This window comes from Salvia miltiorrhiza, chromosome 4 (genome assembly GCF_028751815.1).
Source record: "Salvia miltiorrhiza cultivar Shanhuang (shh) chromosome 4, IMPLAD_Smil_shh, whole genome shotgun sequence".
In the NCBI taxonomy this organism is placed as follows: Eukaryota; Viridiplantae; Streptophyta; class Magnoliopsida; order Lamiales; family Lamiaceae; genus Salvia; species Salvia miltiorrhiza.
Window position 1 is genome coordinate 38,373,564 of NC_080390.1, and position 13,810 is coordinate 38,387,373.

The following is a 13,810-nucleotide window of genomic DNA, read 5'->3' on the forward strand; positions in this document are numbered from 1 at the left end:
GACCACCACCACCCCTAATTCCCTGCAATATTTCACCACCACCCCCGATCTCACCCTCGCCTCGCCGGCTCCTGCTCTCGCCGACCTCTCCATACTCGTCGACCCCTACCCTTGGTTGAATTTCTTTGGTATTTATCTTTCACCATGAATTTGGATGAAGGTTCCATGATATTTTTGTGAAAAAAGGTCCGATTACAAAGACGCCATGATTTCTCACCAATTTTTGAAGGAGACGCCCTCTTAATTTACGAAGAATACTCCCTCTACCATTTTTGAAGAAGACGCCATGATTTCTCACCTCTAATTTTTGAAGAAGACGCCATCTCTAATGAATTTCTATCAATTTGTTTGTCTCTCTGTGATAACACTCATATTTTCATGGTTTTTAGTGTTCATATAATGTCAATTTTATAGGAAATTGAGTGTTGGATGATTATTTTGTGCTTATATTGCTTTATCTTGTGAAATATGATACTTGCTCGAACTTTGATGGAATTTACAGGAATCTTGAGATCAAATTTGGAAAATGGTCTGAAATAGAAGTTGTAGTTCATCTCGAGAGAATTTTGTGAACGTAAACGGATTAGAAATCGGAGTTCGGACGAGAAAGATATGGCCAAAACAAAAGCATTGCGCAGTAGTCCAAAAACGGTGACCATAGGGATAGGTCGCCGATTTTAGGCTTTTTTATGAAGAAAAACAGCGAGCGCCGAGTTGCTCGCCTATCCTACTGTCCAGATTTTGTGCTTGGAAGCTGAAAAACGACACCCACCATTTTTGGCGTTTTTTAATGTAGGAAAACGGAGACAGAAACGGCGCCCGCCGTTCGGGTCGTCATTTCGTCCGTGTTTTCTGATCTTTTGTGTTTTTATCAGTTATTTTTGAGTTTTGTACAGGATTTTTCCCTAAGACTATAAATAGGGCTCGTTATTGACCTATTTAGGGGTTCCGATTTTATTTCTTAGTTTCATAGCTTTAAGCTTTCATTGCTTTCATAGATTAGCTTTATTTTTCTTGCAAGATTTCAGCTGTCATTCAAGATTTATTCCGGGTTTTATATAATTTAGTTTTTATTATTGCTTTCTTATTTATTATGCTCTTTGATTTGTTTTTAGATGTTTGGTTAAGTTCTTTATCTGATTTTAGGGTTTGTAAATAGTCAATTAGATTTATGTAATTAATTTGTTAATATCTTTTTGCCTTCCAGTTTATAATTCATAATTCCTAGTGCTTGAATTCTTGTGGATTATCTGGCCAATAATTTGCATGTGTAGCTATTCGGTTTGAGACCTAACGGAGATCAATGTTCAGCAGATTCAGGAATGTATGATATGATTTTAACCTTGAGACCTAATGGAGATAAGTAGATCATATGGAGCTATTCTTAGTAGCTATTGGGAGTTAGTAGCTTTTCTTGAGACCTAACGGAGACGAGACGAAATCGATCGAGCCTTTAAGAAAACGAGCTCGAACTCGAACATAGTGTTGTCGAGCAGAGCTTGGGTTCAAAAAAGAAGCATTGAATCGAGTTCGAGGCTGCCGACATGCAAAAATGGGAAATTGAGGAATTCTGACCTCAAGGATGTAAGTACTGCAACGAGGGATACGCCGAAGATGGAATTGAAGTGTGGGAGCTGGGACAGCACGAAGTGAAGAGAGGCAACAATTATGATGAAATAAGTGAGCTTGATGTGTTTGCAATGGGAGCACACCAAATTATGAAATTTCTGAAGGGATTTGCCTCCCATTATCATGTAAACTAGCTATGTCCACACCAATTTCCACGACGAGCTATTGAGGCACCATGATCCTCAGCCCGAGCTCGTCGTATCTGTCGAAGACTCGAAACATTTTTCCAGCACCATCTCCACTATTTTCCTTAGAGAATAAAGAACCAGAGCTGGAGTCAGAGGGTCTTTTAGGACAGTAACTTAGGTTGATTTGGAAATTAGGACAATAACTTTTGGACTTGTAAAAATAGGACACTAATTAATAAATGTTGCACCCGCAGGACATTTCTCAGCCAATTGTAGAATTTTTAGACTTTCTCGCATGGACCAAGCACATGACATCCTATCTGGAGCCGTAGAAATGACGTGCTTGCCACATAATCAACCCCTCCGTGCGGGTTGTCATGTGCTTGGTCCGTGTAAAAAAGTCCCAAAATTCAATAATTGGCCCATAAATGTCCTGCGGGTGCAACACTTATTAATTAGTGTCATATTTTTACAAGTCCAAAAATTATTGTCCTAATTTCCAAATCAACCTAAGTTATTGTCATAAAAACCCCTCTGACTCACCAGAGCTGCCATATCAATTTCATCTTCCAATGCATGTCTTTTATTCAGAATGCATTCTTTCTCATTTCAAATTATTATGTGAAAATAAAATAAGGAAATGTTTTATCACATTAATTATTTTCACTTTTTTTATCTCATATTCTCTTAAGGGTGTTTGAGTGAGTATTTTTAATATCCTTAATAGTAAGATTTCTTCAATCCCACTTTTTCAATAAGATATGAATCAAACAAAATTAGCGTAAATGATAGAAATAAGTAAGAGCCTTGGGATATCTCAAAGTTTCAATCCATCAAAATAAACAAGTGAAGTGGGACGAAAGGAGTATTTTCAACCATTTTACATGAAAGTGAAGGCACCATGAAAGTGAAATAATTAAGAGCCTTGGTGGTGCTTGTGCTTTTCTGTGTCTTTCTCCTGGCTTGCTCTTTGTTGTTGCAGGTGGCTGCTAGACCCTGGACTTTTGCACTGGCCCGTTCCTCGCTGTGCTGGTCCCGGCTCCACCCGTGTTTCTCACGTTGGGCTGTTTGTTGGTGTTTCCTCTTTGAGTTTTTTCGCTTTTCCGTTGTTCGTTGTTGGCTTCCCTTGTCTTTGGTTTGTGTGAGCCGAGCCTCCTAGGGGCGATGGTTCGGCCGGAGCCTCTGAGGGGCTCTTTCCCCGCTCTCCGCTTGTACCTTTTCTTTCTCTTTTTGTTTCGTCTTTCTTTTAGACGGGTTCTCTTTTTCCTCGCTAATGTTTTCCTTAATGAAGTTTTAACGAGGCCCGGCCCTCAATTGCGCTTATGCTCTCATGGTAAGTTTTTCTTTTGGTTCTTTTTAATAAAATTTCTATTTCAGCAGCAGAAGGCACCATGACCATTTGGAATAATTCAGAATTACAATAAAAAGATTTATTTAGTAATTTTTTATTATAAGTTTAATTTTGCTACATTATTAGAATTAAAATGAACTATGTAAAAATGAAATCTAGAAATAAACATGAATTTCATATCAATTTTCTTTTTTAACCGTATTTTTTTAATGAGAACGAAATCAGGTGATGCTTAATTAATTAAAATTAAGTTTTTATATTAAATTTAAATGATTTTTTTTAAAATTTATGAGTTTCATATTATAATTTTAAAAAATCATCCAATAATTGATTCAAAATATATATTAAAATAATAATATTACTATAAAATAAAATAAAATATTCCCTCCGTCCCACATATTTATGCATATAAGTATTTTCTTTTTGATACATTCCCCAAATTTATGCACACTACTCCACACATAATATTTACAATTTTATTTTTGTAACTTACATTATTTATTCACAATCTATTTAATAATACTCTCAATATAGGACTCTTTCTTCATTATTAATAATATAAATAATTTTTTTATTAATATTCATATTGTGGTCAACTAAATATATTTATGCAGAATGAAAGGAGTATAAATTTACACTCAAAATAATTTATTTACGTACCAATACATGTCATTTCTGCTAAATTTTTAATAAGTATTCCTTAAAAAATGGGATACTGGCAGCACATGGTTATGTTTGGTTGCATATATCAACCACGTTCCGCTTAACGCCACCCACATACAAACATTGCATTTATGGGATTGTGATGTTATCTTGTACCAAAATCTGATGAATATTTTCAATGATTGTTTATCATTCTGAGTTTTAGGAACTCCATTAATTCCTAAAATTGGAATTTAACAAAAGTTGGAAAACTCCTAAACAAAAGGCCTGCACTTTGAAGTTTTACATACGCAGTATTGCGGGTCCAGGAATATTTACATTAATTAATTGGACAACAATTTCTAAAATTCACAAAAAAAGAAAAGAGAGCAGAGATATTTGTATATTCCTGATATAATTAGAGCCAGAAACTTATCATACATGAAACTCTAATATAAGAATTATATATACGCAAACTAGCAAATTCCGCATGATACCTAATTAATCAAAAGTACTACACTACTAGAAATGCATATCATAATGCACGAGACATTAATTCTCTCTCCTTCTTAATCCTCTCTAAAACCCCATCCAAAGCAATATCAAAAGCATCCTTAAAATCTGTTGATCCTCCACTCTGAATCCCATATATTATCCTAGGAATTGTCTCAACCACTTTCTCTCTCTTCCTCCTAATCTCCTCCTTACTATACCTCATCAAAACACGCTCTATGATCCTACTCTCATTCCTCACTTCCTCATGGTCGATATAAACCGAGTAACTCTCCGGTTCGCCCGGCAAGAACCACTCGTATTGGTCGTAGGCCGTCTGGTTCCAGAAAAAGACCGGCACCGAACCGGCTATCATGCAGTCGAAAACCGACCGCCTCGTGTAGCTATCCCCCTTGGGTTGCAGGCAGAACTCCGACGCCAGAAACGACTCCAATATCGCCGACGAGTCAGCCGAGCAATGCGCGGCCGCGCAGTCCACCACGCGACACGAGGACGACACGTTCGAGCAGTAACTCAGCAGGAGCCCCCGGAAATCGTGGCTGACCCATCCACGCGCCGCCCCGATGAATGTGAAGAGGCTCGAGCGACTGTGTTCAAGCACGAAGTTTTGCCAATTCTCGAGAATCTCTCGGCTTTCGGGGTGGAATCCGGTGGGGTAAGGTACACCGACGTCTCGGTCGTCGTCCAGCGCCTTCTCTATGATGAAGCGGGTGACCCGCTGCATCTCGGGCATGTTGAGAAATGTGGAGCCCCAAATTTGGCCCGGGTCGGTCAGGCGTCGGAAATCCCATGTGATTCGGCCCACCGCCGTGAAATGATCAGAGCCGTTGGATTTGTGCCAGTGCCCCTGCCTCTGGACCCATCGCAGGAGCATCTCGCAATGCCGGTCGCGTTTGGCGGTGTCGTTGATCCACAGGTACTTCCCCACCGCGAGTCCAGCGTAAAACGGGATGTAGAACGCCGCAGCAGATTCCGGCTCCGCGGTCCTGCATTTGTGCCGCAGAATCCGCTGATGGAAGATCAACTCCAGGGCGAACTGGTTCGTCCGGAACCAGGATTTCGAGATATTCTCCGGCAAGACGCGGCGGAGCTCGGCGGCGGGGCCGCCCAGGCCGTGGTTGGTGGCGATGCCGCATTGCCAGTTCCAGGGGTCGAGGTCGGTGCAGTTGTGCACTAACAAGTCGCGGTTGAATGTGGAGGGGAGATCGTAGGCGTAAACTCTGCCCAAGGGGCATTCTTCGGAGCCGGAAACGGCGGCGGCGGTGCGGTTGGGCAAACACGGCGGGGAAATGCGGGCGGCGGAGATGATGAAAAGAGGGATCAAGAGGAAGGCGAGTGAGATCCATAAATAAGGGTGCGATGAAATGTGGGCGTACAACAAATTGAGGGGTTTATGTGATTTCTTCCGCCCCGGCGAGTATGCGTGGAGCATAATTGAAGGTTGAAGATTTGGTTTTGGAGAAGAATTCTCTAGTTGAAATGAGGAGGTGGTGGGTAATTGAAATGTGAACATTTTAGGAAATTCAATTTTGAGTATTGTGCAATTAGAAATATGGCAGGAAAATGGTCCGGGTCTATGATTTTGATTTTTGATATAATGACTTTTTCAGCAAAATCTGCTTGGGTTGATTGACGGATAGCATGGGATTGTGAAACGGATTACATTTACTCATGCATATTATTAAGCTCCAAATAGATACCTACATTCCATAAATGCCAACAATATATAGGGATATAAATACAATTTAAAATTTATGGCATTCACCCGAATAAATAGAAATGAAAAACAATTAGGATTTTAAATTAATACTTTTGAAAAAAAAAAAATAGCCATATTCACCGGAATGATAAATAATCTGGGTCCGATAAAGCTGATTTGAAAATGAAATGGATCGACCCAATTAATTTAATACTATATCTATGATATTTGATTTTCAAATTTTAGTTCATGCATGTTAATATCTTATATATATTACTCCCTCCGTCCACAATTTAAAGCCCCACTTTGATGTGGGCACGGAGATTAAGAAAGCTGAAAATGGTGATGTGGATGAAATAAAAGGGTAGTTGACTAAAGTGATAAAGTAGTTGACTAAAGTGTTAAAGGTGTTGTGTGGTGGGTCCACTAGTGATAAAGTGTAATAAATATAGAATATAAAAATAATAAAGGTGTTGTAAGGTGGGTCCATTAGTGGCAAATGATAGTAATTTTAAATAAAGAGGGAGGGTAAAAAGGTACAAAAAGCAGAATAGGGCTTTAAATTGTGGACAAAAATTTAAGGGGAAGTAGGGCTTTAAATTGTGGACGGAGGGAGTATGATTCTAATAATTCAAAATTTATTATTGAAGTTATTAATTTTATAAATTACATAAAATCAAAGTTCATTTTGTTTTTTTATTTATTTATTTTTATTTTTTAAGTATTTGTATAAGATATTCTATATTTAGTCATTAAAATAAATAAATACTATAGTCTTATGATAATGAAATGCAATCTGTTGGTAAGATATTTTTCTTCTAATTAATAATTCGAGAATTCGAGTCATCTAAAGAGTTAGAGTGTGAAAGGTAATAATAATTTTTTTAAAAGAAAAAAGAAATATTATAGTCTTAATGCCAATGCCAATAATGGGTTTATTTAAAATAAAACTAAAAAATAAAAATTGAGCGGATGACTGCCTTATTTATTGACCATTGTTTAGTGATATCTCCTTTGATAAAGTGGGGACCGACACGATATGGATTAAGGTAAAAAGGGGTTAACGTGTTTCCGCTCTATGTAATTGATTTGTAATCCCTTCAGTTTTGAGTCTTTTGACGGAATATTATTTTATGCTATAATCTATAAGTAAAAATTATAAAATAAATTTTATAATTGAATAGAGTTATGTTATTTGAAATAGTTGATAGTGATGAAAAATGATGATGAATATAAAATTTTGAGGTTAAAATAGTTTAACTCATCTTAAATATAGTGGGAATCAAACAACTAATTTATGATATCATCATTTCATATGTAAATTATCAAACACAAATATACGATATCAATCACCCTTTATCTATAATACTCCTTTCGTCCAATTAAAAATTGACGGCTTACTTTATTGTATGTAAAATAAGGAGAACATGTAAAATAATTAAAAGTGGTAGGATCTATATTTTTTGTAGGTAAAATTTTGTCATTTATGAAAACAAACCACTTACAATGGAACAATCCAAAATAGAATACAAACCACTTTTAATTGGACGGAGGGAATACATATTTTAAATTGAGTCAATATATCAAAATATCCATTCTTATATAACAAAAACAAAAAATATCCACTAAGATAAAAAAATAATTAAAAATTAATCACTGTAGGGGGTGAATCCGACAATTAATCAGGATCAACGGGCACTAGCAACCTGAAACCACAAGCAACGTTAGAGCCCTCCGAAGAGCACCGGTGGGGGTGTCGATGGAAGGGCCTCCGACGCTCAAGTCAGTGAATTGATATAAGTAATAACATAAGTAACGTAATGACAATAATTAAACGATGGAGAAGAGATAGAGAAAAGATAGTAATAAGAGAGTTCTCCGGATGATCGGGATGATCCAGTAGTCGGAGGCGGAGCTAATGAGCAATATGAATCAAGGGGCGACGGGCGTCGGAGCTAGCGGGACTAGTCGGACGATCGGAACCCTCGAGTGTTGAGAGCGTGGAGGCGGAACGGAAGAGCGGGAAGAGCGGGAGATCAACAGAGTGAAAGGTCGTAAGTATGAGTAACAATTTCCGTGACGGCCTCCGTCGATTGTGTTAGTGAAGTAATATATATAGGTTATGGGCCTGCAGGGAGGCGACTAGGGTTAGAGCTTTTTGGAATGTTCTTTGAAACCCTAGCGGTTCCGATATTTTAGGAAACGATCTTCCGCGACTCTCGTCGGACCTAGTCGCCAAGTAGTTGTTGAGTTTAGGGTTTTCCCTGGTGGGTTTATGTATCTACCGCATATGGGCCCACTTTGGACCTTGTGTCATGAATATGGTGTAGATCGTTTTACCGGGCTGGCCCATTGGGCCGCACTAACGTACGTGCCGCCGAGCTGCTCTGCTCTAGTTTCCAGATCTGCTCTGGCGTCAAGGCCAGCTCTGGCGTCGAGCTATGCTCTGGCGTTGAGCTCTGCTCTGGTGCTTGAGGTCAGCTCTGGCGTCGAGGCCAGCTCTGGCGTCGAGCTCCGCTCTTGCGTCGAGGCCAGCTCTGGCGTCGAGCAATGCTCTGGCGTTGGGCTCTGCTCTGGCGCTTGAGGTCAGCTCTGGCGTCGAGGCCAGCTCTGGCGTCGAGCTCTGCTCTGCCAGGGCGTGTTTGTTTTGCTCTGTCTGCCGAGACAAGCTAGGCTGGCCCGTTAGGCCATATAGTTTTGGTTCATACGGATTTTACCCATTACAATCACTATTTGTGAAAAAGTCAAATTTACCCCTACCCCTCTCTCTGTCTCTCTAGACAACGTGTTTATCTCTTCTCTTTTTCTGGTGACAGGCCTTCTTTTCCCCCCCTCTCTCTCGCGCGACGTATGGTTGGGGCTGGATTGCACAACAACGACAGATCACCGTCGAAGCTCTTCTCTCATTCCAACGATCGACCTTGGTTCACCTAGAAGAGCAAATCCTAGTCCCGATGTTCAGATCGTTAATTTCTTCGACATTGTTGTAGGTACTGGAATCGACGTTGTCCTCGTCAACGTAGATGTTCAGAGTAACGCCCGCTGTCGGCGCCTTTCGACAACAAATTAGGTACTCAAGAAAGAGCATGGACGCGATGTTGCGGGCGTCGTTCCTGCGGAGGATCGATGAGAAGGATTTGATTAAAGGGTTAATTGCCCATAAAATACTGAACTTTCGTCCAATTCTGGTTTTGCACAAACTTTGAACTGTAGCGTGAAAATTATTAAACTTTAGATTTTATCTGATTTTGCTACTAATCCAAATTCTAGTCAAATATCAGGGTAATATGACGTGTCAATATTTGACGCGACATATCTATTGTTAATTTCTTATTAATAATAAAAAAGAACACAATGCAAATAATCCAAATTGTCAATAACTTAATATATCAAATCAAATAATAATATTTTTTTTAATTCTCAAGTTTAAATCATTTTTTTTCTAGTTCACTATTACACAACTGATTACTCCAATATATAAAATAGAAGTCATTCAAATAGTATAAATATGTATAGTTTATATATAAAAAAAATTAATCTTTAGTTAATGAAAATTTAATAAACTTTATTACTTAGCTAAATAATTTTTTTTATATATTAAATTATTGATAATTAAAATGTTCTTTGGCTGATACACCTAAATTCGAAGAATCCCCTTACTATTATTGAATTAATTCAATTAAAAAAAAATACTATTATTTGATTTGATATATTAAATTATTAACAATTTGAGTTATTTGCTTTGTGTTCTTTTTTTATTGATAATAAATTAAATAAAAAATATTATTTTGTCAACTAATTGTCACGCAAGAATAAATACGCCACGTCAAAACTGGCACAACATATTATATATTAGCTTGGTATTTGGCCGGAATTTGGATTAGTAGCAAAATCAGATAAAATCAAAAGTTTAGTAATTATCACGCCACAGTTCAAAATTTGTGTGCAAAACCAGAATTGGATGAAAGTTCAGTATTTTATGGGCAATTAACCTTGATTAAATATTGCAGAATTATAATTTGGGATTTTGCTGTAGAGAAGAGAGAAAATTAACCAGTGATTATTACATAACGAAACATCGAGGAATGCATTGCGGAAGCATGATTTTTCGAGGGGAAAAAGAGGCGAAAACTCCTGGTGGAATTGATAAGCAGGACTTTGGAGTTACTCGTTGACTAGTATGAGAGAAGACGAGAAATGAATTCATGATGAATAATTAGGTACCATAATATCAAGCCTTCCAAATCTCGATTTGATGAAATTGAGACGAGAGAGATGGTGATTGAATTTATAGTGTTTGAGAAGGTGAGAGAGATGATTAGTAGAAATCACGAGAATTTCAAAAATTGTTACAAGGTGAGTTTGTATTATTAATGTTCTTGAATTCAAACCCAATTTGATAAAATTCATGATTTGTTTTGAATTCGAGTTTTAAAACTCAAATTCACAACTATTTGTTTTGATTGTGAATTCGAGTTTTAAAACTAGAATTCACAACTCGAATATAGATTTGTTATGAATTCAAATTTTTATAATTCATAACTAGGAATATGTTTGATTGTGAATTCGAGTTTTAAAAGTCAAACTCACAACCAAGACAAAACTCAAATTTACAACTAGTTGTCTTAGTTGTGAATTCGAATTTTAAAACTAGAATTCACAACACGAATATAGATTTGTGGTAAATTTAAGTTTTAAAGCTACAATTCACAACTAGGAATAGAGCTTGGTTGTAAATTCGAGTAAAAAATTAGAATTCATAACTTGAAAATAGATTGGTTGTGAATTCAAGTTTTAAAACTATAATAACAACTTGAAAATCTTCATTAAAAAAAACTTGAAAATAGATTGATTGTGAATTAAAGTTTTAAAACTAGAATTCACAACTAGGAATAAGTTTGGTTGTGAATTCAAGTTTTAAAATTAAAATCTACAATTCAAAAATAAATTGATTGTGAATTTGAGTTTTAAAGATACAATCCACAACTAAAAATAATCTTGGTTGTGAGAATTCACAATTAGGAATAGTCTTGATTGTAAATTAGATTTTAAAAACCTCGAATTCACAATTAAAAAAATTAATGAATAATATTTTAAAAATATTATTTGAAGAGTAAAATAGTAAGTATAAGTAAATTTTAATTCTTTTATTTTAATAATTAATTTTTAGTTTTGCTATTTTTATTTATATATTTTGGAATTCACTATCTTAAATTTTATCTTATCTCAATATATGTTAACAAGTCTTCCAAACATACTTTGAGTATTCTAAAAAATTATAGCCGTTTTCCCAGTTCTGCTGCTTTATTTGACCACGGCCCCTTTTAAGACTAATCTTTTGAAGTTGAACTCTACAAACGAAATTATCGGCTTTCGTTATGGAAATCAGCCCAACTTTAGCCCTTTTATAATTAACCTTGGCTCGTAAACCCAAATTGCCTTGACAAGGATTCATATTCCTTGTTCCGCGTACGCAAAAAAATATTTCAAATAAGAGTCGATATGAATTTTAATAAAAATAATTATTATATTGTGAGTCAAAAAAATATATCACTTAAAAGATAGTATCTATAATAATAATTATTTATATATTATAAGTATAGATTAGGGTCTATTATGTAATACTCCCTCCGTCCTAAGCTAATAGGCTCAGTTGTTTTCGACACGAAAATTAAGAAACTTATTTTTTGATAGGTAAATGGTGTGGTCCACCAAAAATTAAGCAATTAAGTGTTCCTTTATTTTTTCTTAATCTCATTTAATTACTTTGCTCATTTAAACATTCAAGATTAAATCTAAATGCTCAACAATTCATTCTTCTTCAAGATTAAATCTAAACTGTTGAAATTCATTCTTCTTCAAGCTTCAACAATTCATTCTTCTTCAAGCTTCAAGAATTCAACAATTCAACAAGCTTCAAGAACGAAACTTTCGGCAACAAAAAGTCAAAGAACAAAAAATCAAGAACGAAAATCAATTGATAATTACTCATTTCACGAAAATCAATTGATAATTCTACCCATTTCTCATCCTTCTACCCATTGGACAACAACAAATCAACAAATCAAGAACTTAGAAATCAAACTCTGAGAAAGAAAATTCCAGATCTGCAACCCCACCCAAAATCAGCGGTTTCAGCCCGGACATCGTCTCCCTCACCAGATCTGGGGATCCTGGTGTACGAGGCGGATGGAGGTGGTGGAGACCGAAGACGCGGTGGAGGGTAGAGGCGGTGAAGGCGGTACACACGGTGGAGGTGGACAAGAGCAGCCGTAGAACGCGCCGCTCTATCGCCTCCGTTCGCAGAGCCACCCTTACCTCCAGAACGCGCGACTCTATCGCTGGTCGCCACTCCTCACAACCTCTCCGCTTGGCAGATCGCACCACCACAACGCCGTTGTCTTCTCCAAGCACTGCTGCGTTCCACACCACAGGCCCTTACGGGATTCAGCCGGCCGCCAAAACCACCGCGTCGTCTCCCCGCTCAAGGCAGTAGTAGCATCGTCCGCCTCTTGGATGGCGAAGATGGTGCTCTCCGGGGTAGAGATGAAGAGCTCCGAGCTTAGATTAGAAGGAGAGGAATGTGCAATGTGAAATAAAGTGACTTAGATTAGGGTTTATTTTGAGGGTATATCCCTCTTAATTAAGTGTGAAAGTTTAATTAATAAACCCCTAAATATTTCTAAATTAAGACTGAGCCTATTGGAGTGAGATGTTCCAAAAAGGAAAACGAGCCTATTGGAGTGGGACAGAGAGAGTAGATAGCTTTCAAAAATAAAAATGAACTAATTTTTGTGGACATTTCAAAATGACAAAAAATATTTTTTTTTTTTTTGTGGACAGAGAGAGTATTAATTAGCCTTTATTGCAGGCCTACTTTTAATTTAATACTCCTTCCATCCCACTCAAATAGGCTCGTTTTTCTTTTTGGGACATCCTAATAGAACAGGCTTGTTTTCTATTTTGAGTAAAAAAAAAATGTATTTAATTGATTTGAATCATACCACTTTCCTCATAAAAAGAAGTTTCTTAATCTCCGTGCCAAAAGGAAATGAGCCTATATATTAGAGTGAGACTAAGGGAGTATATTTTATGTAAATATTGAATTTAAAATATTAATATTATATTTATTTAAAGATTAAAACATAAAAAATTCCTCTACTCTCCTCTTCCCTCTTTTTTGAATAAGTCCATTTTTATTATCTTTTTTCTTGTAACTTATTTTCTTTTCTTAATTTTTTTTTGTTTTTCATAATATCATTTTTATATATATATATATATATAGGGGTGGGCTACCGTGAGAGCACATTTTAAAATAAGAAATAAGAGCAATTTTTAATGTATGAATTTTATGTAGAACACGTATGAATTCGCTGTATAAAGGTATGAATTCTGAAAAATAAATTTTTGCTACCTCTGGGATTCGAACTCAGGACCATAAATCCATCTAACAGGATTACGAATCAACCGTAGATCTTGATGATCTAAGGGCTGAAAATGATTCTTATTTTATATCTTAAGAAATGCTTTTATTTTAGCCCTTCCCTATATATATATATATATATATATATATTTCTACATTTAACTCAAATACGTTCAACTAAAATTATAATTTTTATTGTATTTAATTTTTTCATATGATAATTAAAATAATATCTATTCTATATATATGAGAAATATAAAAATATTTATTATAAATTGCACAAATGAAAATACTAGTTTTTATCAAACAAATAACCTATGAAACCACATAAAGTTTAATGTCACCGACCGCACATAAGCTATGCCTTTTAACGCCACATGTATTATACGAAAGTATTTTTATAAAATAAAGTCCTTCTTGGTGTT

The 13,810-nt window shown here is 36.2% G+C and overlaps 1 protein-coding gene across 1 annotated transcript; it reads right to left on the minus strand.

The window, feature by feature from the left end:
• Positions 1–4,118: 4,118 nt before the first annotated feature.
• LOC131021517 (xyloglucan galactosyltransferase XLT2-like) lies at positions 4,119–5,955 on the minus strand. The gene has a single exon (XM_057950746.1). The coding sequence runs from the start codon at positions 5,774–5,776 to the stop codon at positions 4,286–4,288; it is 1,491 nt and encodes a 496-aa protein (XP_057806729.1). The 5' UTR covers positions 5,777–5,955; the 3' UTR covers positions 4,119–4,285.
• Between the last annotated feature and the right edge of the window lie 7,855 nt (positions 5,956–13,810).

Bases quoted from the DNA above. Each gene is read 5' to 3' on its own strand.
- LOC131021517 (XM_057950746.1), bottom strand. From the start codon at position 5,776: ATGTTCACATTTCAATTACCCACCACCTCCTCATTTCAACTAGAGAAT.